General features: G+C 40.8%; 1 protein-coding gene across 14 annotated transcripts in view; it reads right to left on the reverse strand.

The window, feature by feature from the left end:
• The window catches only part of LOC139473962 (protein phosphatase 1 regulatory subunit 12A-like), a 125,879-nt gene that overhangs the window by 26,923 nt on the left and 74,350 nt on the right, over nt 1–24,606 (reverse strand). For 8 of the 14 annotated variants that reach the window (XM_071256827.1, XM_071256826.1, XM_071256823.1 and 5 more), the window contains 8 exons: nt 21,818–22,132; nt 20,724–20,814; nt 20,182–20,424; nt 18,908–18,998; nt 16,271–16,465; nt 14,881–14,975; nt 13,468–13,524; nt 1,565–1,609 (listed from right to left, as the gene is read on the reverse strand). In XM_071256827.1, the coding sequence (XP_071112928.1) occupies nt 1,565–1,609; nt 13,468–13,524; nt 14,881–14,975; nt 16,271–16,465; nt 18,908–18,998; nt 20,182–20,424; nt 20,724–20,814; nt 21,818–22,132 (1,132 nt within the window). The remainder of the gene's footprint in view (nt 1–1,564; nt 1,610–13,467; nt 13,525–14,880; nt 14,976–16,270; nt 16,466–18,907; nt 18,999–20,181; nt 20,425–20,723; nt 20,815–21,817; nt 22,133–24,606) is intronic. The other 6 variants (XM_071256822.1, XM_071256821.1, XM_071256824.1 and 3 more) reach the window with 5 other exon arrangements.

Consider the following 24,606-nt stretch of genomic DNA (forward strand, 5'->3'; position numbering starts at 1 on the left):
CACATGATGAACTATTTCCAGTGACGATAAACCCCTACCTTGTGGAAAGATTGGATGTACTTAATGACAACTCAAAACAGTACACAAATGAAAATAGGATCGGTTTAGTACAGTTATTATATAAAACATTGAGAAATCAGGTACTTTGATTTTGTTGGATGGAAAACTTGCAGGGCCATAACCCCCCACCCCAACAATGATAATTACTGTATTTGACGTAATAAGTGCCCCGCTCTAATAAGCGCCCACGTGTGTTATATGCACCCTTGATTATGGGTAATCAAATTCTGGAAAAATATATCTGTCGTATATAAACATTTCAGGCTGTCAGCATAAACCACAAAATTTATCTTTCAACTCTGTTTTTTCGCCTAAATAATATTCTAATAAGAGCCCCCTATTTCTAATTTTGAGATAGCCCTGGGCACTTATTTTGTCGATTATGGTATATCAACTTGTACAGGTAGCAGTCACTTGTGGCTTAATTCAACCGAGTTGATCTCTATGTACATTAACACATTACCCCATGCATGAAGTCTTTAGAATAAAGGAACAAGCTACATTAAGTTTTCAGTTGGCACTGAGAGGGACGTGAACATGATACTTTATATGGATAACATCTTCCCCATGTTTCATTCACCTGATGAAGGGGCAAGAAATAGCCCAGCAACGCTGTGACAAACAATTAAAACACATCATCCATAAAAAGTTTCATGTCGTAATTAACTCCTACTTACCATGCCATATGAAGTGTGGCCTGACATCTCGTATAACATTCATAGCATACACATACTCTACTGTATCCAAAGGCTAATCATGTACCAGCATCAATATCAAAGGTTACATTTAATTACAGCATGGGGCACTAAAGAGAGTTCACTGGGGAAGGCCGGCTGACCTAGAATCCAACTCAAAGTACTCTTTTATCAACCATCCTTGTCCATTTGTGTTCTTTTTACTTTTCGTAATCACATATACCTTTGTCCCGGAACAATGACATCAAAGCAGTCTCCATATTCTGTATTTGTTAGTTCATATCTATCTCCCATGGGATCAATGTAAACAAAACGTCAACAATCCTGTCAAACAATAAAACATATAACTGCAACGACAAAAAGCTAAACTTAGAAATAAATTGATTTATTTCATAGCCACCCCAATGACACAAAAAAGTATACCATGATATTTAAAGGGGATCTTTTACTGTTCATGTCATACAGCAACATTGTGTGTGTCATTTATAGGCATAGCTGGCTCAAATTTGACTGATCATAGATACATAAATTTTATTTCAAGTGTCATTGAGGTTTTGTTTGAACTTCTGTCAGTAGGAGTGGTTGGCATGGATACAGGAGTGTGGAGTTAACTTGCTGTTATCAGCACGTCCACATGAAGTGGCAGTTATATCACTCAGGCTTGGATGTAGTATAGCTCACATTCTCCCATGCAATAGTGTTATCCTGGAGGAGGTCAGAGGGTGTGGCAGCTGTCAGAGAGGAGGGGTGTGGTGGGCACAACATACAATGTTATACACTCTTAAAACTGATCATTGATAAGCCCATACCGACTGTAGATATCTGGAGGAATCAAGCAGACCATGTACGCCATACTGTAACAAATAGTTGTTTACAAATAACATCATGCACTTTCTGTAACCAGAGCCCAGTGTTTAAAGCTCAATATTAAAGCAGTTCTGTGGTGCTTTCCATCAGGTGAATGGTCAGAGAAAGTGTGACTGAAATACATTTATGACCGTTTTTTTTCACTGCACCTTTATTTGCTCTGCACAAACACACTACTCAATCCTATATTTGCACTGATTCTGAATGAAGATTTTAATCTGCACTATACTTTGCAGTTGTAGAGGGGTTTGTTTACACAATGTGTGTAGTATTCATTTCCAGCATAATGTATTGTCTAGAATGATGTATGAAGAATAATATAGCTGTAGTTATATACTTACACATCAACATACAAACGTACACATTCCGACTCACAACAAAGCATAGCACTTACAACATCTGTACATGCATGCTTATAGGTGATATGTAATCAATGAACATGACAACAATTTAACAGTGTACATGTGTAATTCACTAACCCCTAAAGATGAGCCCACCCCTGAGCTATAACTTGTGGTCCCTGCTAATCCAGGCAAAGAACTTGTTGATCCTGATCGCGAACTGTATCCTGAACCAAGTCCAGAACTGGATCCGAGAGCTGAACTGGACCCCAGGGCAGAACCGGACCCAAGAGCTGAGCTTGACCCAAGAGCTGAGCTGGACCCAAGACCTGACAACAGACCTGAACTAGATCCGAGTCCGGAGCTGTACGGACTGCTGTAGGAGCTCCCATAGGAACCTCCATATATTCCGCTGGAATATCCAGGTGTGGATGTAGAGGAGTAACTGGGCGAGAAAGGTGTACTTGAAAAACTGGACAGTCCACTCAAACTGCTGCTGGGAAGTCCACCCAGGCCATAACGGTAGGATCCATACGACATGGTGCTGTTGGGAAAGTTTCACCAAAGTGAGCAAAACTTCGAAAACACGGACTGGAGGTGAGTTACTCCTGTTTGGAAACACAATTCTATCCGATGCTGAGGCAGATATCCATAACCTTGAACACTGGCAGTAATCCACAGTTCCTCATAAACATGGTGAGAAATCTTTTCTGGTAGAAGTGTTGAAGTTTACACATTCGGAGTACCCCAGTCTGAGAGAGCAGACATGAAAAGTCAGTTATGGCTGCTGGTAATGGCTACTACAGCTAGCAGACGTCACTGAGACAGTGTGGCAGAACATCAGAGGGAGGGAATCCCACAGATAGCACCAGCCTACATTGATGAAAGGGAAACCAGTGGGGGCAACACAGAATGGCAACCTCCAGAAGTCATCATCATCAAAACTCTGAGCAAAAGGGAAAGTTTCTGGCTATCCCACTATCATACAGAGGGACATGAGGACTTGTACACTTGACCCTTACTCCCTCCAGCTATGACCAAGAAATGGGACTGAAATCCAATCTGTACAACTCAACTGATCACAGATTATCTTTCCACGTCAGTACACAGGGTAGACAGAAAATCTGACTATAAATATCTTCTTCCTGGCTGGGAAGCCAACCCTACACCCCCACAAAAGTGGGCAGGCCCAGATAATTGATATGCTGCAGCCTTAGCTGAACCAAACAGAGCAGGCAGCGGAGGGGAGATATTGGAAGCAGCCGTGTGCCTTTCCTTTATCTTCTACCTATGTTCAATATGTCTGCTAGGTCAAGCCAGTAACAAGGTCAACTACTTCTGACATGGGACAAACACTTGAGGGAAATTGCTGTTTGAAACTCAATCAAGCGACCTTATGTATGTTGTGATAAATAATGTTTGGTGAACTCTACACTTGAGTTATGAGTGGCAGGAGCCATAGAAGCTTACAAGTCTACAGCTTAACCTAATCTTCCTCATTATACCATCATAGGTAAAAATAATCACCCCATTATAACAACTATCAATAATTACACTTCTGTCCCAACTTTCACATTTACAATGACTTTGCACAGACTACTTGGTAAACATAAGAACATGATTTCTATGATGTTAGCAGCTTTGTTCGGAAGGATAGAAGCATGCATATCAAAATGTCAACACAGGATCCATGGTTGATGTGTCTATCCTTTCACCAGTAAGAGATCACTTTCACTGCCTACAGTGAGGACCAGATCAATCAAATTGAGTGTCCACACGATACCGATCTGTGTTGGCATAGGTATCTACTTGACTTACACCACAGTTGACACTGGTCATCCGTGGCAAATGTTTAGCCTTTGAACAGGTGAGTTTAGCAATACAATACCTCCAATGGTAGGACAAATAGATCCACCAAATTACTTTAGTCATGTTCTGAATAATGCAATACAAGTGCCAGCTCAATCACATTCCTGGCCATTCCATTCAAAACACTGTGAGATCTTAGAGCTAGACGCTATTGTAAAATATCCAATATATTTAATATTAAACATATGAGAAATCAAGTCACTCAAAATATCTAGACACAAGATATGATTGACATGTGACATCAAATAGATAAACCTTACATACATTTTATTACCTACACTAGGGATCATACATAATATTCATAACTTACAACTTGTATACTCCCCAGAAAGCTGAGAATGAAAATCGGATGCACACTGATCCATTGACCAGGGTAATAATGCTGGTGCAATATAAGTACACACAATACTATCATTATCCAGGGGGAGTTAGTACAGCCATTATATAATGGCCAACACTTTAACAGCATATCTGAAGCCATCGTCCACACACTACACACCGACAAACATTCCATCGCAAGACCATATTACCCAGTGGATGGTAAATGCTTGCTCCCTCACAGATGGAGGACGTTTTGAGTGAGAGTGTGCAGACTGGCATTTCCCCTCCCACTACTATTATGTACAATAGGATATACATGTGTTACACAAGTCCTATCAAACAGCACTGACAACATATACTTCAGGAAGCAGGCGATCACAGGGGGAACAGCTAGCAAGTGCAACGTCCTCCTCTTTTATTAGGCAACCCTGCTGTTGTCAGAGACAATAGCTTCATATTAGACATCATCAATCTATCAGTAACCCCAGAAAAAGAAGCTGGACAGTAGAACCAAAACAGGGGGATCATTGGTATGTTTGCTTGTTGCATAACGTGCTGCTCTGCAAAATTATAATTCAAATATTCAGACAAACCAGTGTGTGATGTCATGAGCAATGTTCCATGTCTAAATCCTTACAAGATGAAATTAATCTTGCAGAAATAGTTTTGAGACACTCCCTCTTCATCCTCCTCCTCCAACAGCATCAGGGTCTAACAGTGAGTGCATGAGTGTGTTCTGTGTCTGCACCTATTCAAGGGTTTACATAAAACCCCACAGCGAGACAAGGCAGCCACACCTGAATTATAACAGGTACAATACCTGGCCACAGCGCTGACTGACACTATCTCCTGCAAGTGAGTCAAGTGCTTGTTCTAACAAGGGAAATCCCGGATGCAATTTAACACCTGCTGTAACAGATTCAAAATGGTGCAACATGGTTTTTTTCAGCTTAAACATACTAAGCACTTGTGATGGAATCTGGAAACTATCAGGAGAAGTATTGCCTACAGATATCAAAATGATACAAACAATGAAGACAGAAATTTTGCTTCAACCTGCGCACAAGAATTATGTATACATTATGAAAGTTAGATTCATACAAATAATTTTTCTAAAGGAAGAGAAAATGAATATAATATGCTTGATTCTGACTCGAGGATCACAGCCTCCTTCATTTTGTACTGGGACAGTAGCTGCGGAAAGTGTAACTCATCATGGAACAAGTGAGCATGGTTTCATGCAGGATGATAACATGATTTCAGTTACATCGAACCATGTGCTTTAATGATAAAGGGTACAAGATTATAGTCACATGACCATCCAATATCCACTTTTGTCATAACCACCAAACCCCCATACTAGTAACAACCACCCAATCCCCCAACTAGTCTTATAACCACCCAATCCACCTACTAGCCACAACCACCCAATCCCCCAACTGGTCTTATAACCACCCAATCCCCTTACTAGCCACAACCACCACATCCCCCAACTGGTCTTATAACCACCCAATCCCTCTTCTAGCCACAAACACCCAATCCCCCTTCTAGCCACAAACACCCAATCTCCCAACTGGTCTTATAACCACCCAATCTCCCTACTAGCCACAACCACCCAATCCCCCTACTAGCCACATACTCGCATAATAGTGGACTGATAACAAGCAAGGGTACAGGGTAACCATGGCCAGCAAGGGTGAGAGCTCCTACTCTGGCCAGCTGTCCCTGGAAACTTGACACTGAAACTGTAATCCTATCAGCAGGGTTAGTCTATCTTCCAGACCCCAGTACACTGCCTATATGTACTCATCCTCTTTTCAGGTCTAGGAAATCCAACTTGGGAGTTCCATAACACTCATGAGTTTCCTTATATAATTATTGTTATTTAACCTTCAACACAACTGTATTTTGGGGACCATATTTTCGTCTACACAGTGTCAGAAAGAAAAGATGTACAACACCACAAACAAAACAAAAACCAGAAACGATAAGCGTGAGGTTGACTTTCCCACACCTGTCTATAGATCTGCTACTCTACAACCATGGGAACAAGAGACAACTAAAGCATATTACAAAACAACTCACTCCCACACAAAGATTGGTCTCATTACACATACAACATAAGCAGCTTAATGCTAATCAAGTTCAGCACACCTACAACATGACATCCACATGTCACAATTCCCTTCTAAACACACATCTACTGTTGTTCCCCTCTTGGCAACTATACATAACTGTTACGGAGATCAGAGCTTACAAAACAATGTAGCACAGGACCTATATCGGCCTTCCTGGCAGCGATATGTTTGCCAAGATGTCCGCTTCATGTCAAGCAGGCATTAGTCTTATACATTACGTCTCACTCCAATGGGTGATTAACACGCCAAGGCTTGCCTCATTTGTAAGCCATTGTGATCATGAAGTTACACCAACAGTTCTCCATAACAGTTCCGACTAGGATTAGCTGTAGAAAAGTGTCAAACACAAATTAGAAACTGTTCCAATAATCTGTCTACCAGAACAGAGAGAATAAATTAAAAAAAGGAGTCAAACTCAATTATAGAATGATTGGGCATGACTAGATTGTCTCAGCTCCGGAAATTAAGCATTGTACTGGGCATTTTGAATTGTATTTTGTAGATATCTATTTTTATATAAGATTACAATATTTCTGGGACTTAATGTTTGTCTTCTGTTCTTATATCAAGGGTTAAGCCTTCATTTTACACACTGTAGTCAGTGACTTCTGACAAGTCAATAAAGTTTATGTGTAGGTCACACTAGTTAGAATATGTACAGTTCATCAACATGTTCTATCTGGCATGGTATGAGTAGGTGAGTAAGTTTGGTTTAAAGCAGCTATGAACAGTGTTTCAGTTATATCATGGTACATCAGCTTGCAAGGGAGGAAAGCAGGTTGGTTATTTAACAATTTGGTTGAAGCTGTGTGTGCACGTCCGTCCCCTCGTTTTAGTCCAGATAAATGCCAATTTCATAGGGCTAACCCACTGAGATACCATGCCACAGTTTAACACGGATACACCACTCAGACACAGTATACAGACTCTGAGCTGACCAGTCCTTGTTTAAGGCTGAGCGCCAGGCAGGTAAAGAAGAATATCCTTTAACGTCTTTTGGTATGACACGCCCGGGGATGGAACCCACGACCTTCCACTTTCCAGACAGACCCCCTATCCACTGGACCACAGAGTCTTATCTCACATGGTATGAGTGGGGGAGTGCGTTTGCTTGATTGCTGTCATGATCTGTCAGCTTGACGTGGGAGGAAAGCAGGTTATTTACCACTTTGGTGAAAGCCATGAGACTAGGTATAGTGCTGACAAACCAGAACAATAATAAGGGTAAATCTGGGACTCAGCCTGGTATGTCACAACTCAGGGACCGGTAGATGGTAACATGTGATAATACATGAGGCTAAACAACCAGGCGACAGGTCAGATAGGCCCTGAGACTGAAAAGTCATAGGACTTATTAATTAGTTTAGCAAGTCAGAGCTGTCTTATCATGAATCCATGACTAAGCATTTTTTTACCCCCTGTACATTGTTTACAGCATAAAAACTACATTCTTCCCCATCATACTCCGAAGGACGATTTTCAGTTACAGCAATACCCTAAAAATGGCGTAAGTCATCCCATTCCTTGTTCAACACATCACTACAGTAATGTGTATAATATTGTTAATTTCCATCTTAAGGGCATACAGAAAGAAAACACTAACACCACTCAAAGGTGTAGTTTTGACAGCAAAATATTTATGAGTTTAAAAAAACCCAGATTACTTTGTAAAATAATTACAAACCCACAAGTGTGTATATTATACTTTAAAATGTTTGGCAGGGATGTTTGTGTGCCAAGGTATGGACTGATTACTTGGAAATGCTATACGAATAGATTTGACACTGCCATGGAAATGACCAAATCAAGTTTTCATGTTAATAATATCAAGCTTATTTACCATGCTTGTCCTTTGTGTTTTGTAAAAGTCTGTACCCCTTTGAAAAGTTAAGTAGTGTATTCATGACAAGAACTTGTAACCTTTATTATAACAAAATACATTTGAGAAGGTTATATTACATCTATATCAAAGTATATGAATAGACAAATGTGATTTACAATACACAAGTAGACGTTCTAGAAGGCTGGTGTCAAGTATGATTTGTATGTTCAATGAGAGGCTGGAATCTGAGATATGGCGATAGGGAAAGAATGTTACTTGTTACATTGGGAAGGTCTCTGTCACACAGTTGGAACATAACCAGTTACAAACTTTCTTATGAGACCAGAAGATACTCTAACACTCCATCAGAAGAAAGCATATTTTCCTATTGTAAACCTTTCAAAATAGAAGACAAAGGACATTTTCTGTTGAGATGGCCTTTCTGCATAGATCTGTGACTGGAACTGCTCTCACTATGTGCCTTAGCTATGATTCCAATATCACACAAAGTACTTTTAAATCCACCAGCACCTTTTGTAAAAATTATCTCCTCTTTCATTTACAAAACATTCATGCAAAGAAGGTATGCATCTCCACTCTTGGCCTTAAAATAGTGATATTTCTGTTATGGAACCATTAGGCTTCGTAACTCGCCATGCTCCAGCTTTGTACCCTGCCCCCTGTGGATGTTTATGTCCAATATAGTCTTCTTCTACTTGTGTGGTAAATTGTTTACTTTCTGCATAGTTCATGCTTAAAATAAAAATGCTAAGTAGTGTAATTAAATTTGAATTTCATTTTGAAATGTGAGGCTTGTACCATTTGTGGGTAGTATGTATGTAGCATTCTACTGCCACATGATATGCCTGGGATGTCTTGCCGAGTGATACCGCCAAGCTGAACTTCAGCATTCCTTAACATATGCCACCACAATATTAAAGCCCTTGAGCCTTGAACACCTGTCTGTTTGGCAGTGTTCTATTACCCTCAGTGCAACCCGTACAGAAATAGCCCCTGTATTGCCTCTAGTGGTCTCCAATCCTCTTGCTCTGCCTGCTCCCCCACCCCCTTCCTTCTGGCTTTGTACAACTGTTGTGGTCATTTCATCCCTGGCCAATCTTAAAACCCCCCACAACCTCCTGTTCAGCCCCTTTCTCCAGACATCTGGCTATGTATATGTGGTCACTTCATCCATGGCCATTCTTAGTGCCCCTTCCCCTTGTCCAGGCCCCCATCCCCAGGTATCTGACTAGGTGTATCTGTGGTCACTTCACCCATGACCATTCTTAGTGCCCATTCCCCTTGTCCAGGCCCCCATCCCCAGGTATCTGACTAGGTGTATCTGTGGTCACTTCACCCATGACCATTCTTAGAGCCCCTTCCCCTTGTCCAGGCCCCCATCCCCAGGTATCTGACTAGGTGTATCTGTGGTCACTTCAGCCCTGACCACCCTGCCCAATCTTCAGTTTGTTGGCGTAAAGAGGTTACATTAATCACTGCTGGACCTCCAAACATTCTACAGTGGTATGATAGACTGGGTGAAGGTTTCTATCTTATTAGCTGATGAGCGCCCCGATCTGGAGCTGTCTATAATATTGCATAACAGCATCATTGACCTGATCTGGAGGAGCACCAGAATCAAATGGCCAAATGGCAGCATAACTATATTGCCTTCAACTGAATTCTTAATTAGTGCTTTTCAACTTTGAAAAACAGACTACAGAGTCATAAGATATTCTACTATCCAAACAAACCTTCACTTATGTACAATACCATCCCAAATAAACATACCTGCAATGTAATGACAAATCAAAGTTTTTGATGTTTACATAATAATTGTAGCACACACTATTTGAAGTCAAGTCTGTCCATAAACATGACCACGGGTACCACTGAAACCAGTAGTGATTTTCCCAGCTGAATGCATGTTCCAACTGTTCCAAAGACTAAACCAAGTCTAGAAATATGACTTTGATCCAAAATATATTTGCATACTAGGTTTACACTGATAAAATCTCTTCTACAAGTCCACAAGTGCACACCGCCTACATGATCCAGACAACAATAAAACTGCTTTTTCTTTCAAAATTACATTTATGTTGAAATAGAGCCTCACCCAAGTGAAGGAGGCAGCAGAAGCACATGGCCAAGGTAGCAGTGTAGAAGTAGCCCTGATTTATGCTGGCAAGACCTACTGACAACGTATGCAGCCCTCATTTCCCCATTACCTGGTCAGTTCAGAGCTTGCTCTCCACTTTTTACATAGCTGAGAAATGTACTGGAGGCACCTCACTGAGGCCCAGGTAGCTCATTATCGTAAACCTCGGGGTAACTGGGACTGCCCTGTTATCTGCTCGATGTAATCACTGCATTAGTCATGCTAGGGCTAATACACACCAGGGGCGAGGGAGCTCCGGCACACTGCTCATCACAAGTCAGAGATGGCACAGAAGTGGCAAGTCAATGATGAATAAGCTCATAGACATCAGTTCTAAAATATTTGATTCAAAGAATCAGCCAGAAAAATCAGTTTATCCAAAAGTAATTTCAGCAATAGAATAATACATGAAACAGACTCTGGCTAGAAATGGAATTTCAAATCAACAGCATTAGAAATTGGCACTAGTCCTATAGTCCTTGCCAAACTGCCCAATTGTTGAGGTATCATAAGGACTAATAGAAATTTGCCATTATTAAGGGTTTTGCTATATGTTACTTTACTTTCTATTGCTGATCAAGATCTAAAAAGTACACTTGTTCAGCAAAAGTGGTTCTCTGGGACTGCACTATCATGTGTTGTGTTTGACACTGTAAGCCATAGTGAGTGAGAAATAATTGAATGTTGCATTGGCAACACCTTGACCATATGGGATGTATAGTGAGTGAATGAGTTTAAGGATGATTGTACAACATTTCTGCCACATCACAGTGCATCAGCGTGATGTGGGAGGAAAGCCCATTGATGCAGGCCCTAGATGTTATCACTATAATGAGGCACACTACAAGCACAGGAATGGTTCTGAGAGTGAGGGATGATTGCTTAATGCTGCTTCAGCAATTCTGCAATGTCTTACACAGGTCATATAAGAATACAGGAGTCTAAGACAGTAGCATGCCTGACCTACTCTCCACTAACTTGCATCAGCCCATGAATCAGCTTGTTTATGGTCCACTCCCACCATATCTTCATCAGTTAAGGTAGCATCCCATCTGTCTGCTACAGACATTACTGCCACCTTTTCACACTCACACACATCACCAATAAGTTTCAACATTCTATTAGGGCTCCACAAATAAGCTAGTCTACTAGACAAACGCCAATATTCAGGGCCAGATACTCTAAAGTCATGAATGTCTGACCAGCTGGTCATTTTTGAATGGAATGAAAAGACAGCTATAGGCAGAATGTTTGTGACATAAAGGTTGCACCATAAGTGTGTTCGTATAAATGTTCTGTCATTGTATCATCTCCTGTGATACTGGTCCTGTTGGCTATCAAACACTGTCTATGCTACCATTATAATCAGGAAGAACTAGTATGTCTACCTGTCATGAAGATTGCCACAATTGTTATCAAGCCAAAGGAAAACAACATTTGGGATCATTTCAATGATTTAAAAAAATAGGCTATCAATAAATAGTTATTCAAGTTCCTTGAAGAAACCAAAAGTAAAAGTCATACTTATCAGATGTTCCAAGACTAAGGTCAGCAATGAATTAAACTTGACCATAATTATCTAAAATTTTGGAAATTGAGTAAATATCAAAACAAAAGAATTGTAATGTGTGACCGCATGTTTATGCTGATGTGAGCAATATTCCAGCAGTAATCCAATCTGAATCAGGCAAACAAGTTGTGTCAGCCATGATCAACATTGTTGGGGCACACCGACACACAATCAGCCAGATCAGAGACTGTAACCATCCAATCCTCAAAAACCAGCTTTTACAAGCAAGGGGAACCTATTCTACCCTGGGATCCCTGCCAGGTATTTTGCCGAGTAAGCAAGTATGTGTTTTCAACAAGAAACCAGGAACAGTTAGTGTACACTAGTTGGCAGGCCACCAGGACGGAATGGGGTGAAGTAAGGGCAACAGTCACGTTTACAAAGCTAGCAATTGGACTTTACAGCATACAGCAATCCACAGTACTATTCTTCTGCCAGTGCTGACAGAAGCGTTGACAATGGTTTGGCACAAGATTATGCTCTGGGAATTCCCAGTATTTGATGTAATAAATATTCTTCTTCAAGGTCCTCCGGTGTATGTTCCTGGCATAAGACAAGTTCAATCACAGGTCCGGTTTCCCCCTGTCAGACTGAGTGTGAGGTGAGTGAATGTTGTTTTACAACAGTCAACTAAATTCCACCTATATGATGGATGTCTGCAAAGAATCAAGTCTGGACAAGACTAATGTAACGACGACACATAATCAGCCCAGTCAAACAGCCATCCAATCTAGTCACTCTTACGTCCGGTACTGACATCCTTGGGACATATTCAAATACATCAATTCAATCTTCAGGATTAGATATGGCTAGTGAGGTGCTCCCCTTGAATGAGTGAGTAAGGTGCTCCCCATGTTGGAGAGAGGGAGGGTCTCTCTCTGTTGAGGGGAGTGAGGATCTCCCTGTTTGGGTGAGTGAGGTGCTCCCCTTGTAAGAATGAGTAAGGAACTCATATTGCAGTATCCTGTAATCTTGAAAAGGGTATGAGGCAAGGTCAAGGATAGGCAGGTCAACCACTTCGATGAATCCCATATGTACAGGCAATATGCTCACAAATCAAGGGTGACAATCAGGGCCAATCTGGGAATCCAACCTCCAGTCTGGGCAGCCAAAGGACACCAATCTGCACAGTATGTTAAGTGACAACTTGGCCACCCGTGTCCCTGAGACGGACAAATAATGAAAATGGGATGAATATGAATGTGTAAGATGCAGTCGGGTGCAGTTGTAACTTAGAGATACATAAAAGCAAGTTTTCTTGTGTCCAGCATCAGATAGTGTGTGTCAGCACTGCTCCACACCAACAGGGGATGTTTCCAATACAGGAAGGGCACAACAGACCTTCCAACATTGTTCTCTATCCAAGCAGCATCCCAGTGGATTTGGTCAAGCCACTTGGGTGTGATGCTGGTCATTTGCAGTGAACATGAACCTACAACAAAACAGCCCTCCATCATCATGCTTCTGTTCATCAAGGTGGGCCGTGAGTAGCCCTAACATGGCAGGACATACCAGGCACTGTAGTGATGTGGGGACTGAACCCAGTCATCCTGCATGGTGAGCAGGCCCACTAACCACTGGGCTACCTGCAGAAATATGACAAGGAAAAGTGGAAACATCACTCACCTCATCCTTCTTCTCTTCTTCTGGCTTGTTCTCTTTCCCCTTCTCATCCTCGTCATCCTGCAAGAGAGATGATGTGTGAACATTCCAAGGGAGATAATACACAGGTAATTCAGACCATTGAGACCTTATTTTTATTTCCAAGTCCCCCTTTAACCTATACCACCAACACAACCACTGGGACTTTGTATGACTTCAACAATACGATTTGAGAACCACTACAAAGTTATCTTTCAGTGAATGTTCAAAGGAAATAAATCAACATATCAGGATATTACTAATTGCTCTAATGAAGGGAGATTATAAACAAGGATACTCATTCCGGAACGAAATCACTGAAAGAATGTTGTCATAAACCTGGGACTGCAAAATCCAAACTATATCAAAGGGGCCTGTGAATAATGAAGTCTGGACTAGAGAAAAAGTGGTTGACAACAAGATCAATGATCCACACCATGAGGGTGTTCATGCTACACAGTCAGCAGGTCGCATGTAACAACCACCCCATTCCTTTGGTTCTTACACCTAGTACAGGGTAATGATGGTTTAATGTCACATTCAAGAATATTGCACCTATTTAGCAATCAATCTCATTAAAAGCAGACCTTAGTTCTGCCAACCGCTAAACAAAGATCTGAAGACATCCCATTAGGGGTCACGTCAGAACGACCTTTCATCCCACCAATCAGAGCGTTGCATACCAGATTATGAAAGTGACAGTCGGAATGTGATTTCTAATCATGCAACCTCGAAAACTTTAACACGGTGTATTCCGAACGATAGTTACTGGTTTAACGACTGAATCAATACAATCGGGACCATCTATTAGCCATTCCAGAATGTTCTTTTGTTCAGGTTTCAAATTTGTAATCGAGAATTTGTCAAAATATGTTTCGAAGCGTAGTCGCCAATTTGAAATTAGTGCCGTAAAGCACTAGAAAGCTGCCTTCTGATTGGTCATTCCATTGGTCGGTCAAAGTTCGCGCAAGGTCGGTCTGGCGTGACCTGTATTGGGATTTCCTCAGATCTTTGTTTAGCCGTAGCGAGAACTAAGATCTGATTTTAATGAGATTGATTTAGCAATGTGCTTACAAATGCGTTTTGCTGCTTGTACTAGATTCTAAAAGTGCTAGCCTACTGAGATACCATGTTGTTGTTAAACAAGGATAAGTCACTCAGACACAGTACACAGACTGAGCCAACCAGTCCTTGTTTTAGCTCCTCAATGCCAAGCACCAGGCATGGTTGCAACAAGCACTAACTTTCAATGTTTTTCGGCATGCTGTGGCCACCGACCACAAGCCCTATCCACCAGACCACAGAGGCACACGTGTGCTATTAGTGACAAAGACTCTCCTGGAAGCCTCAGTCTTAATGTTGGTACATGATATATAAAGTCAGGGTGCATGTGCTTACATCTGGTGTGTAGGTGACAATGCCGGTGGAGCGTCTTTCTCTCCGCGCCCTCCGCTTCTGTAAGGCTGAGCTTTCCTTCTTCTCTTCGTGATCTGCTACAAACCATCAGACAATACCAGTCAGCAACGGCAGAACACACACACTGGATCAGGAACAATTAACAAACTCCCGAAAGGAAAGGTCTTATAATGTTGGTTTTCTGGTCAAGTTGACATTATTTTTGTCAAGTAAAATGTTGTAACCTTTCATCAAGAGTTCCTTAATTTCTCCTGAAACTTCAGCCTTTTCTTTGATGTATGACTTTGAGCATTACCTGGAGCAGTGATGAAATTCCTGAGCAATTACCTATGCTCTTAGGCAGGAATTGGAAAATTGATCTCTCAAAAAGCTGTTTTGATTGGACAAATATAATTACAAATTGCATAATGAAATAAAAATCATTAATCATCAAACTTATGAAACATATACATTCTGACAACGTTTCTTCAAGACATTGAAATAAAAACAGACAGCAATTCAAACATCTTTTCTTTAGGATAGATAATTTGTATTTCACAATCAAAATACATACTAGAATTTATTCAAACGAGTAAACAATTCTTCTTCATGACAGATTGTTATGGAAAACCAAATTAGAAATCAGAAATCATATTTCGTGACACACAATAAACAACGGACAACAATGAGAATGATAAACAGTGAACAATTCAAAACAAAATTCTGAAACTTTTCAAAGAACTGAGTAACTACGGACACAGAAAGCAGTGACATGGTCTGGTTTGACTTTAAGGAACAATTAGCATGCACATGAGGCAGGTGTGGTTGGGTGGGGTCAAACTTCCTGTCAGGTAACTCAAGAAAGTACATGCTTTTTTCAGAGATTTGCTGATTTTACAAAGCTAAAGTCTTCTGTACAAACATAAGAACAAGTTTTAGCTCTATTCTAAGAAACCTCATACTTACATTAAGTCATATTTTCCCATAAAAGTGAATGACATACTAGAGCAAAATGCCTCAAAGCTGTAAATATTATTGTATAGAATTATTATGCGAGTAATTTACAAAATATTCTACAGAACCAAACTATTCAAAAGAACAAAACTGAAATGTAATACAGAAAAAGGTCTAGAGCATTCAAGTGAGGAGGTGCATTTTTCATGTCATGGGAGGATTATCTGTATTTTTCTTGTATTTTTCTTTTGCAATTTAAGAAGCATTTTCTTTTTCAAAATGTCATTTTTTCCACTCATTTTTTAAATAATTAATTTCACCCTACATCCAAATTTAAATTATTAATTTTTATTGTCAAAAAAAGAAAAAGAATTACAAGCACCTCTCTCACATCTAGACCATTAACAAAGGAAGGAGGGAAGGAATACCATGCACACACCTTTCTTACTTTCATCTTTCTTGGGTTCTTCTCTGACAGACTTCTGTTCTTCCTCTCGAGAGGGAACTTCTCCGTTACGTAACCGACTTCGATAAGAGGATGTGCGTGCTAGACCGGAACTGCCTGTTAGACTAGTTGTAGTGTTGGTGTCAGACGTTGATAGGGCGTTGCGCTGACTGCGAGGTATGTAAGCTGCTGTGAGGGGAAGAGGGTGTAGGTCATTGTGATGTAGTGAAGGGGGAGGAGGTTTTAGTTACTCTACACAATTAGTCAGGTGCATTAGGGTGATCTGCCTGCAGGGGGAGAAAGGCCTGGCATTTCCACAAGTCAAATCTAGTTATGTTTTATGGCAATAATATACATAAAACATTGGATTTTCATCCCTCCCAACTGTTGTTTTTACAGGTCCTTCTTTTTGTAGACTTACCTCAAGGTAGGGACTTTCTGAAGAATATCCCTCTGTCGCAGGGATATGTTAATGTTACTAATATTTCAGTGGGATTGAATATGCAACCTTCGTATTTGTTGAGTGAACCACTCGTCATCAAAGGCGCCTCAATTCGCTGTGCAGAGTTGTGTCCCTTGGGCACACCAGAAACCTATAATTGTGGGTTTGAAACCCAGTTCGGGCTGATTATTTTTCTAGGTTTCTAGGTTTTCTTTGGTGAATTTCACCAAAGTGGTAAAATCTGAGACCTGCATTGCTACATTAAGCTGACATGTTTCATAAAGTTTCATGTGAATCACATAACTTCAACAGTTTATTATAAAAAAATACCAAAAGTAGAATGTTTATACCAATTGTTTGGATATACTAGTAATTAATTTCTTGTGGCCAAATGCATAGTGGTAATTCTTTTAATCAGCAAGGAATAATGCATGACAGATTTCATGATCTTTCGGTGTCTGTGAGCATTCCCAAGAGACAACATGCACAAGGCTATTGTAGTGCCATCCTCATCAAACATTCATGGTGATGTATATGCAGGGGAGCATAACTGTATGGGCATGTGGGTGAAAGCTATCTTAATACAATCAAAATGTCAACAATATTTCTGCTGATCTGGTTAGGCAGGAGACAGGCAAACCAGCAGTTGTAGTATAAGCATTCATCCACATCGTCGAGGTACGTCAACATGCAACACCAGTCATTTCACATGTTTGAGGTGACCAGTTCTTGCTATATTTTTATTGAAAGATCCGGGTTAGAATAGGTCTTCAGCAACCCATGCTTGGTGTAAAAGGCGACTATGCTTGACGTAAGGTGTGACTATCGGGATCGGGTGGTGAGGCTCGCTGACTTGGTTGATGCATTTCATCGTATCCCAATTGCATCAATTAATGCTCATGATGTCAATCACTGGACTGTCTGGTCCAGACTTGATCTTTTATAGACTGCCGTCATATTGCTGGAATATTGCTGAGTGCAGCATTAAAGAACAAACAAACCCAAAAAGATGCCAAGCTCCAGGTAGGGTAACAAGTACCATTTTTCAACATCTTTTGGCATAACAAGGCAAGGGATGAAACCACTGACCTTCCCCTATCAGTCAGACACTCTGTCCACCAGACCACAGACACAGTCTCCTTTGTAGACCACTGACCTTCCCCTATCAGTCAGACACTCTGTCCACCCGACCACAGAGACAGTCTCCTTTGTAGACCACTGACCTTCCCCTATCAGTCAGACACTCTGTCCACCGGACCACAGAGACAGTCTCCTTTGTAGACCACTGACCTTCCCCTATCAGTCAGACACACTGTCCACCCGACCACAGAGACAGTCTCCTTTGTAGAACACTGACCTTCCCCTATCAGTCAGACACTCTGTCCACCCGACCACAGAGACAGTCTCCTTTGTAGAACACTGACCTTCCCCTATCAGTCAGACACACTGTCCACCGGACCACAGAGACAGTCTCCTTTGTAGAACACTGACCTTCCCCTATCAGTCAGACACTCTGTCCACCCGACCACAGAGACAGTCTCCTTTGTAGACCACTGACCTTCCCCTATCAGTCAGACACACTGTCCACCCGACCACAGAGACAGTCTCCTTTGTAGAACACTGACCTTCCCCTATCAGTCAGACACACTGTCCACCCGACCACAGAGACAGTCTCCTTTGTAGAACACTGACCTTCCCCTATCAGTCAGACACTCTGTCCACCCGACCACAGAGACAGTCTCCTTTGTAGAACACTGACCTTCCCCTATCAGTCAGACACACTGTCCACCCGACCACAGAGACAGTCTCCTTTGTAGAACACTGACCTTCCCCTATCAGTCAGACACTGTCCACCAGACCACAGAGACACGTCTCCTTTGTAGACCACTGTCAGGTCACTGGCCTTCAGGCAGGGTAAGTCCCAAGCACCCAAGCATGTGGTAAGACAAAGACATGACCTGATTGAGGATCGGTGGTTACAATATGCGGTTCATCATACTCTGAAAGCATGGATGCACACTAATGCTTCAACTACTGGTTTGCCTGGCCATGGCCTGATATTTGCAGACTGTCAAGATGAGCTGTCCCATGGCTTACTGCCATGAAACAACATCCACTCACTTACATAGCAGGGATCCAGTCTGACTAACTGGCACAGACTTAAGTATGGGTTTTGTTTGTCTACTTACATGTAGAGTTATCTGAAGAATATTGACTACTGGAACTTGATAAATCTCGGGGTTGATCTCGAGACCTTCGAAAACTGCTCCTAGTATCATCCTGAAACAGCCAAGGCCATGTTACCATTGACAGTGCAAGCACTGCCAAACACATTACTGTACACTCTCTCCATCTGAGTCAACGTCACCATTTCAGTGGACATGATAAACTTACCACTCTCCATCCAAAGCCATCTTACCATTGACAGAGCAAGCAATGCCCAATACACACAAACAAACATCATAAACACACTCTCTCTCTCTCTCTCTCACTCTCTCCACCCAAGGCCATGTTACCAAGGACTGTACCAGCACTGCCAAACACATAACTGAACATGATAAACACACTCTCTCCAACTAAGGCCATGTTACCAAGGACTGTACCAGCACTGCCAAACACATAACTGAACATGATAAACACACTCTCTCCACCTAAGGCCATGTTACCAAGGACTGTACCAGCACTGCCAAACACATAACTGAACATGATAAACACACTCTCTCCACCTAAGGCCATGTTACCATTGGCAGAAAACTGTCAAACAAATAAATGAACATGCTTACTCACTCCCAGTGACATATGTCACGTGTTATCGAGTTGTGTATCATCACCGAAATGGCAATAAAATTTACATATATATGCAAGTACTTCTTTTGGTTCTCACACTCAGATACTGCAATATCCACGCACACATCAACACACATACATCCAGATACTGCAGTTTTGTCTACAGTTGTTGCAATCTAAACTTTGTTATTTGAACTGAAGAAAATTACATACAGATTGCTGCAATCTGGTGTAAATAACTAACTTTAGCTAAAAAAATGTTGTGAACTGACTTCAATAATAGACTTCCAAGCAAAGGATATTTGAAATCTAGGACCGATGATTGGATATCTAGCTACAGACTGTTTCAGACAGCACAAGACTGGGTAGCTGGGTAGCCGGCTAGATGGTAGTAATCTGGTTGGGGGAAATGCATTCCTTGCTACAGAAACTTGCAATCTGGATTTGAAGACTACAACTTCAGCACAAGGTAATTGTGATCTTAGTTTGATAACTGGGTTTCTAGCTGGAGCTAATTGCAATGTGGGTTTCCAGTGTGGATTTCACACTCTAGATAGCTGCAATGTGGGTTGAGAAACTGCAACTATGTAGGCTCGGAGCTGACAGAGCAGCCTCATGAACACTCCGACTGTGGTACATCCAGGAATTACATGCAGCAGGTCTTGTGACGACTTACTTCATGACGATCTTCCAAGTTTCTCCGTCGATAAGAAGTATCCTCGGAAGAAGTGTCTTTGGAAGGCAAACTAGAACTAGTTCTATTTGAGTCTCTGCCCGAGTCTCTAGGCACATCTCTACTCTCGGTAGAGGCACTGTCCGTCACATCCTTTTGTGATAAGCGAAGTTTTTCTCGGTCTTTGTCGGTTGAGGAGTTTCGAAGCGTCTCCTCAGCCTTTTCAATGTCTTCCAAAGATACACCCTGACAAGTATATGAAAGAGTTAATGATGTGTCAAGTGTCCCATATACAATACTGGTACCTACAAAATGTGTTAATCATAACACATGAACTGATATAACAGCCCTCGTTCTTACTTAAAACGATGACAAATGTTTTACAAACTCCTACCATAAACTGCACACAAAGAATTAATAAATCGATTGAAATGTAAAGCTTAATGATCATGACATCAAGATTCTATAGTGTCATTTATCACATTGTGTGAAAATAAATATTTTAAGACAGTGAAGATGTTTGAAGTTGTGAAGAAGGAATATACCTGCGTTGATCGTCTTGTTTCTCTGGCTCGCTTGGCCCGGGCTTTCCTTTGAGTTTCTGTTTCTTCATCACGTTTGGGAGGTTCGTAAGACCTGAACAGAGAAACACGAGTTAGTCTGTACACTTGCACATAATGTAGATAGCAGCTAATCTCTTTCCTGTTTTCTTCATCAATCTACGAGGTTCATACAACCTGATTAACACCATAAGGGGTGGTCAGTATACACACTGATGGCATGAAACAGCAGAACACTTAGAAAGGGGAGGATGCGTGGCATGGACCTAGTGGCTCTCTAAATAATATACAGGGCCACAGTATAACTTGCAAGAGCATTATTACAGTATATATACTCCCATACTATGAACAAAATATCACCATTCCTTTTTTTTTTAAATTGCATAGACACATAATTAAATTGCAATCAATATCAAATGTTTCTGAGTTGATTAATTTTGTTGAGTGTTGAATGCTGAAGAGTACTTATGTAGTTGCCCAGTATATACTTCTTACAGAGATGAAGGCTTCACATCATTAATTCAATCACTGTTATGTAAGGACACAGTCTTATATGATATTGCACGTTTTTTAAATCTGCCAATTTCAGTTAAAAGTTTAAACTAGCCACTTCTAAACTTTGCCAAACATATTCTTAAATATGGAGCAATATCAACACAAACATTGAGTGAGTGAGTTGGGTTTAACGCCACTTTTAACAGTATTCCAGTTATTTCGTGGCGTGTCAGCTTGATGTGGGAGGAAAGCCCGAAGTGATGCAGGTCTCAGATGTTTACCACTTCTGTGAAACCCACGAGCACGGGTATGGGGCTGACAAACCTAGAAACCTAATCGGGGCGAACCGGGATTCGAACCCACAATCATAGGTTTCTGGCGTGCCCAAGGGACGCAACTCTGCACAGAGAATTGCGGCGCCTTAGACGACTGGGCCACCCGTGCCCCCTCAACACAAACAAGCTTCAAATTGTAGAAGTGACTTGTAAAGTAAATAATTGGGAGAACTCATTAATGATGGATACCAGTTTTGTTGAAGATTGTCTAACAATCTTTGCTTTGAAACTGAGGATAAGGACACAAACCTTCTGAATACTGAATTGGTACTAGTGGGGGTCGTCGGTGAAGTGACGGTTGTAGTTGCTGATGACACAGACGTCGTGCTAACCGTTGTCGTGGAAACGGGTCCAGTTGTTGTAGTGACCGTGGACAAAATGGACGGTGTTCTGGAAATAATTCTATCCTGATAATCTTGGCCATCCTTGCGACTCGTACGATCGTTCATCCTGCGATAATACGGCTCGTACTGAGAATGGTACGTGAGGCCAGAGGAGTTATAGGAAGAAAGACTGCGGTAGGGGGACCTACTCTGGTCCATACTGCCCCCCGTATGACTATGCCTGGAACGAACAAGCAGAGTATGGCATGCATCATGCATGGGTCGACGGTCGCCACAACGACAAAACAAGAAGCAATGCAATGTACATCACAAACAGGCAGTTCCATACATTCTTGGGATGTCACGACTCACCAATACATTGATAATGTTCTCACGCGATACACTCACGCCCACATCAATTCATATTTAAGTTCTATATCGATTCATATTTTAATCCCATATCAATTCACAAATTAAAACAGCATGACGCTTGCCGAAATACAATAACACACGTGCGTATTAATGTGCATTTTGTTTGGGCACTTTTGCTATTTCAAGGCTTATTGATACTGTTTATGCCCTATAGAATGTAAAAATTCATGCAAAAGAATTCATGCTGCGAATTGAGTATCACATTAAGTATTGTATTGTGGACAAAGTATTGTGATACGTATCGTATCGGGAGATAGTTGTGTCGTGACATCCCTAATACACGTATATCTACAATTGACAGAACATGCTTGTCAGTAGCTTCAACATAAATGTTATTCATGCATTCGTTATCATGATCAGGTTGTTAAACTCTGACAAATAAATAAAGTTTCACAATATGGTTAGCTTTTATGATCATCACTGATTCTTGAGTTCAGAAATTAATTTTGGATTTTAGGTAAATGATAAATGCATATAAAAATGTTTTTGAGCCAAATGCCAAGTAACTTGAATGCATTGGCAACATTCAAAATAGCATCAATAATGATACCACTTACATCATATTATTGACCAATACAGCCCTATTTTCATATTGATTGAGGAAGCAAAACCAAACAGCTGTACATCATCGGGTAGGTGATGTATTTCAGGGATGCAACTGAAACTATGGGTCGTCTAACTTCCTGTATATATCAGGGTCAATTTGGATAAGACTTGAGCTACTGACTTGTTCATTGTTGTAGGTACTTGTATATTGTTGCTATCTCCAGAAAACACCCAAACGTGTAATCATATTCAAACGTGAAACAATGTTGGAAATTTGACAAAAACAACACAGCAAATGTCAAAAACACATTTTGATCATTTTCTGGAGATTGCATATTTGTATGTAAATAAATACAAATAGATCGACATGCCAACCTAGATTACAAATAATCCTTCAGACAACACATATTGCAAGGACACATCTGTGACAAGGAAGAAATTTCAGAGTGGGAAATGCCGAGTATTTGCTAATCTTCTGCAACATCCTAAAACATGAGATGAACAGTACGTATTTAAAAGCAATTAAAGTAGAGATTGTGCGCTGGGTATTGAAAATTCGTTACCAGGACAAGAAGAAACATGCAACGTGTATGAAAGAAAATGAATGTTTCCCTAAGATTGGCATGCTGATTCAAAACTAGTCCTACTTCTACTCTCCTCATTGCTACATGTGCATCAGCAAGTGTATTAACCTGCGGTATCAGTATCAAGTCACACACACAATATCAGAACCGCAGACACCAAGTACAAATCATCATAACATCCTTGCTAAATAACAGATCTACAGCATACGTAACATTTCAACAAATGCCGACTTCGGATCAAAGTAGTCTTACTTCAAAATGATTAATTCATTAAAATCAATGAAATAATATGATTATAGGTTGTAGAATTATGTCCCTTTTTCCATCTTTGTCCAAAGTTACTTTAGATGATGCAGACACCAAAAGAATAGTTGTTTTCACAAGATGACATCTTCAAAACAAGTCCAGGAAAGTCTTTGTAAGTCTTATCACTGGTCATGTTTCAAGAACAGTTGTGATTTTGTGTGTGTGGCTCTCTGAGAGCTAACTACACTCTAAGGATAATTGTGGTAAACTCAGCTAACCTGATCCAATATTTTGATACCAGATAGTTCACCCATGAAAGTATTGATATTCCACTCACTGCTAGCTACGATGACAAGTCTAAAAACAATGGTCTCCTTGGAGCACAAAGTTTGCTTTGTAAAAAAAAGGGTCATTTTCACTTATAACTTGAGATGATTAGCTTGAGATCCACAAGATCAAGGCCATGTTTTAATGTTTGATACCTGGAGACTCAGCCTCCATCCAGTTATCTCCATAAAGACTGCTGACCTTGAATGTCTTCAGTTGGACCATGTGAGTGAAATGTCAGCATACAACTACTACTAGGTTATAATGGACTTGTTCCTGAACCCATGAGGTAATGTTGACTCAATAAAACCCAATTATATCTCTGTTACATTATGACATATTCCCTTGACCCATATGCCACCATATCTTCATCTCTCTTATCACTAACTTTGTACAGAATTTCCCCTGTTCACATATTGAAATCCAAATCAAACAAAATGCCTCTTCTGAATGTGAGTTTGCCATAAATCAACCTTCAAAATTGAAGCTTTGTTCAAACAAGTTCTTGACATATTCAAATGAACTTTACACCGGAATTGACTTTTTCCCGAGTATAAAACAGGGCAAGGTAGGTGCTTAT

The sequence above is a fragment of the Haliotis cracherodii genome, unplaced genomic scaffold (genome assembly GCF_022045235.1).
Source record: "Haliotis cracherodii isolate W230 unplaced genomic scaffold, xgHalCrac1.p SCAF_3, whole genome shotgun sequence".
Lineage (NCBI taxonomy): Eukaryota > Metazoa > Mollusca > Gastropoda > Lepetellida > Haliotidae > Haliotis > Haliotis cracherodii.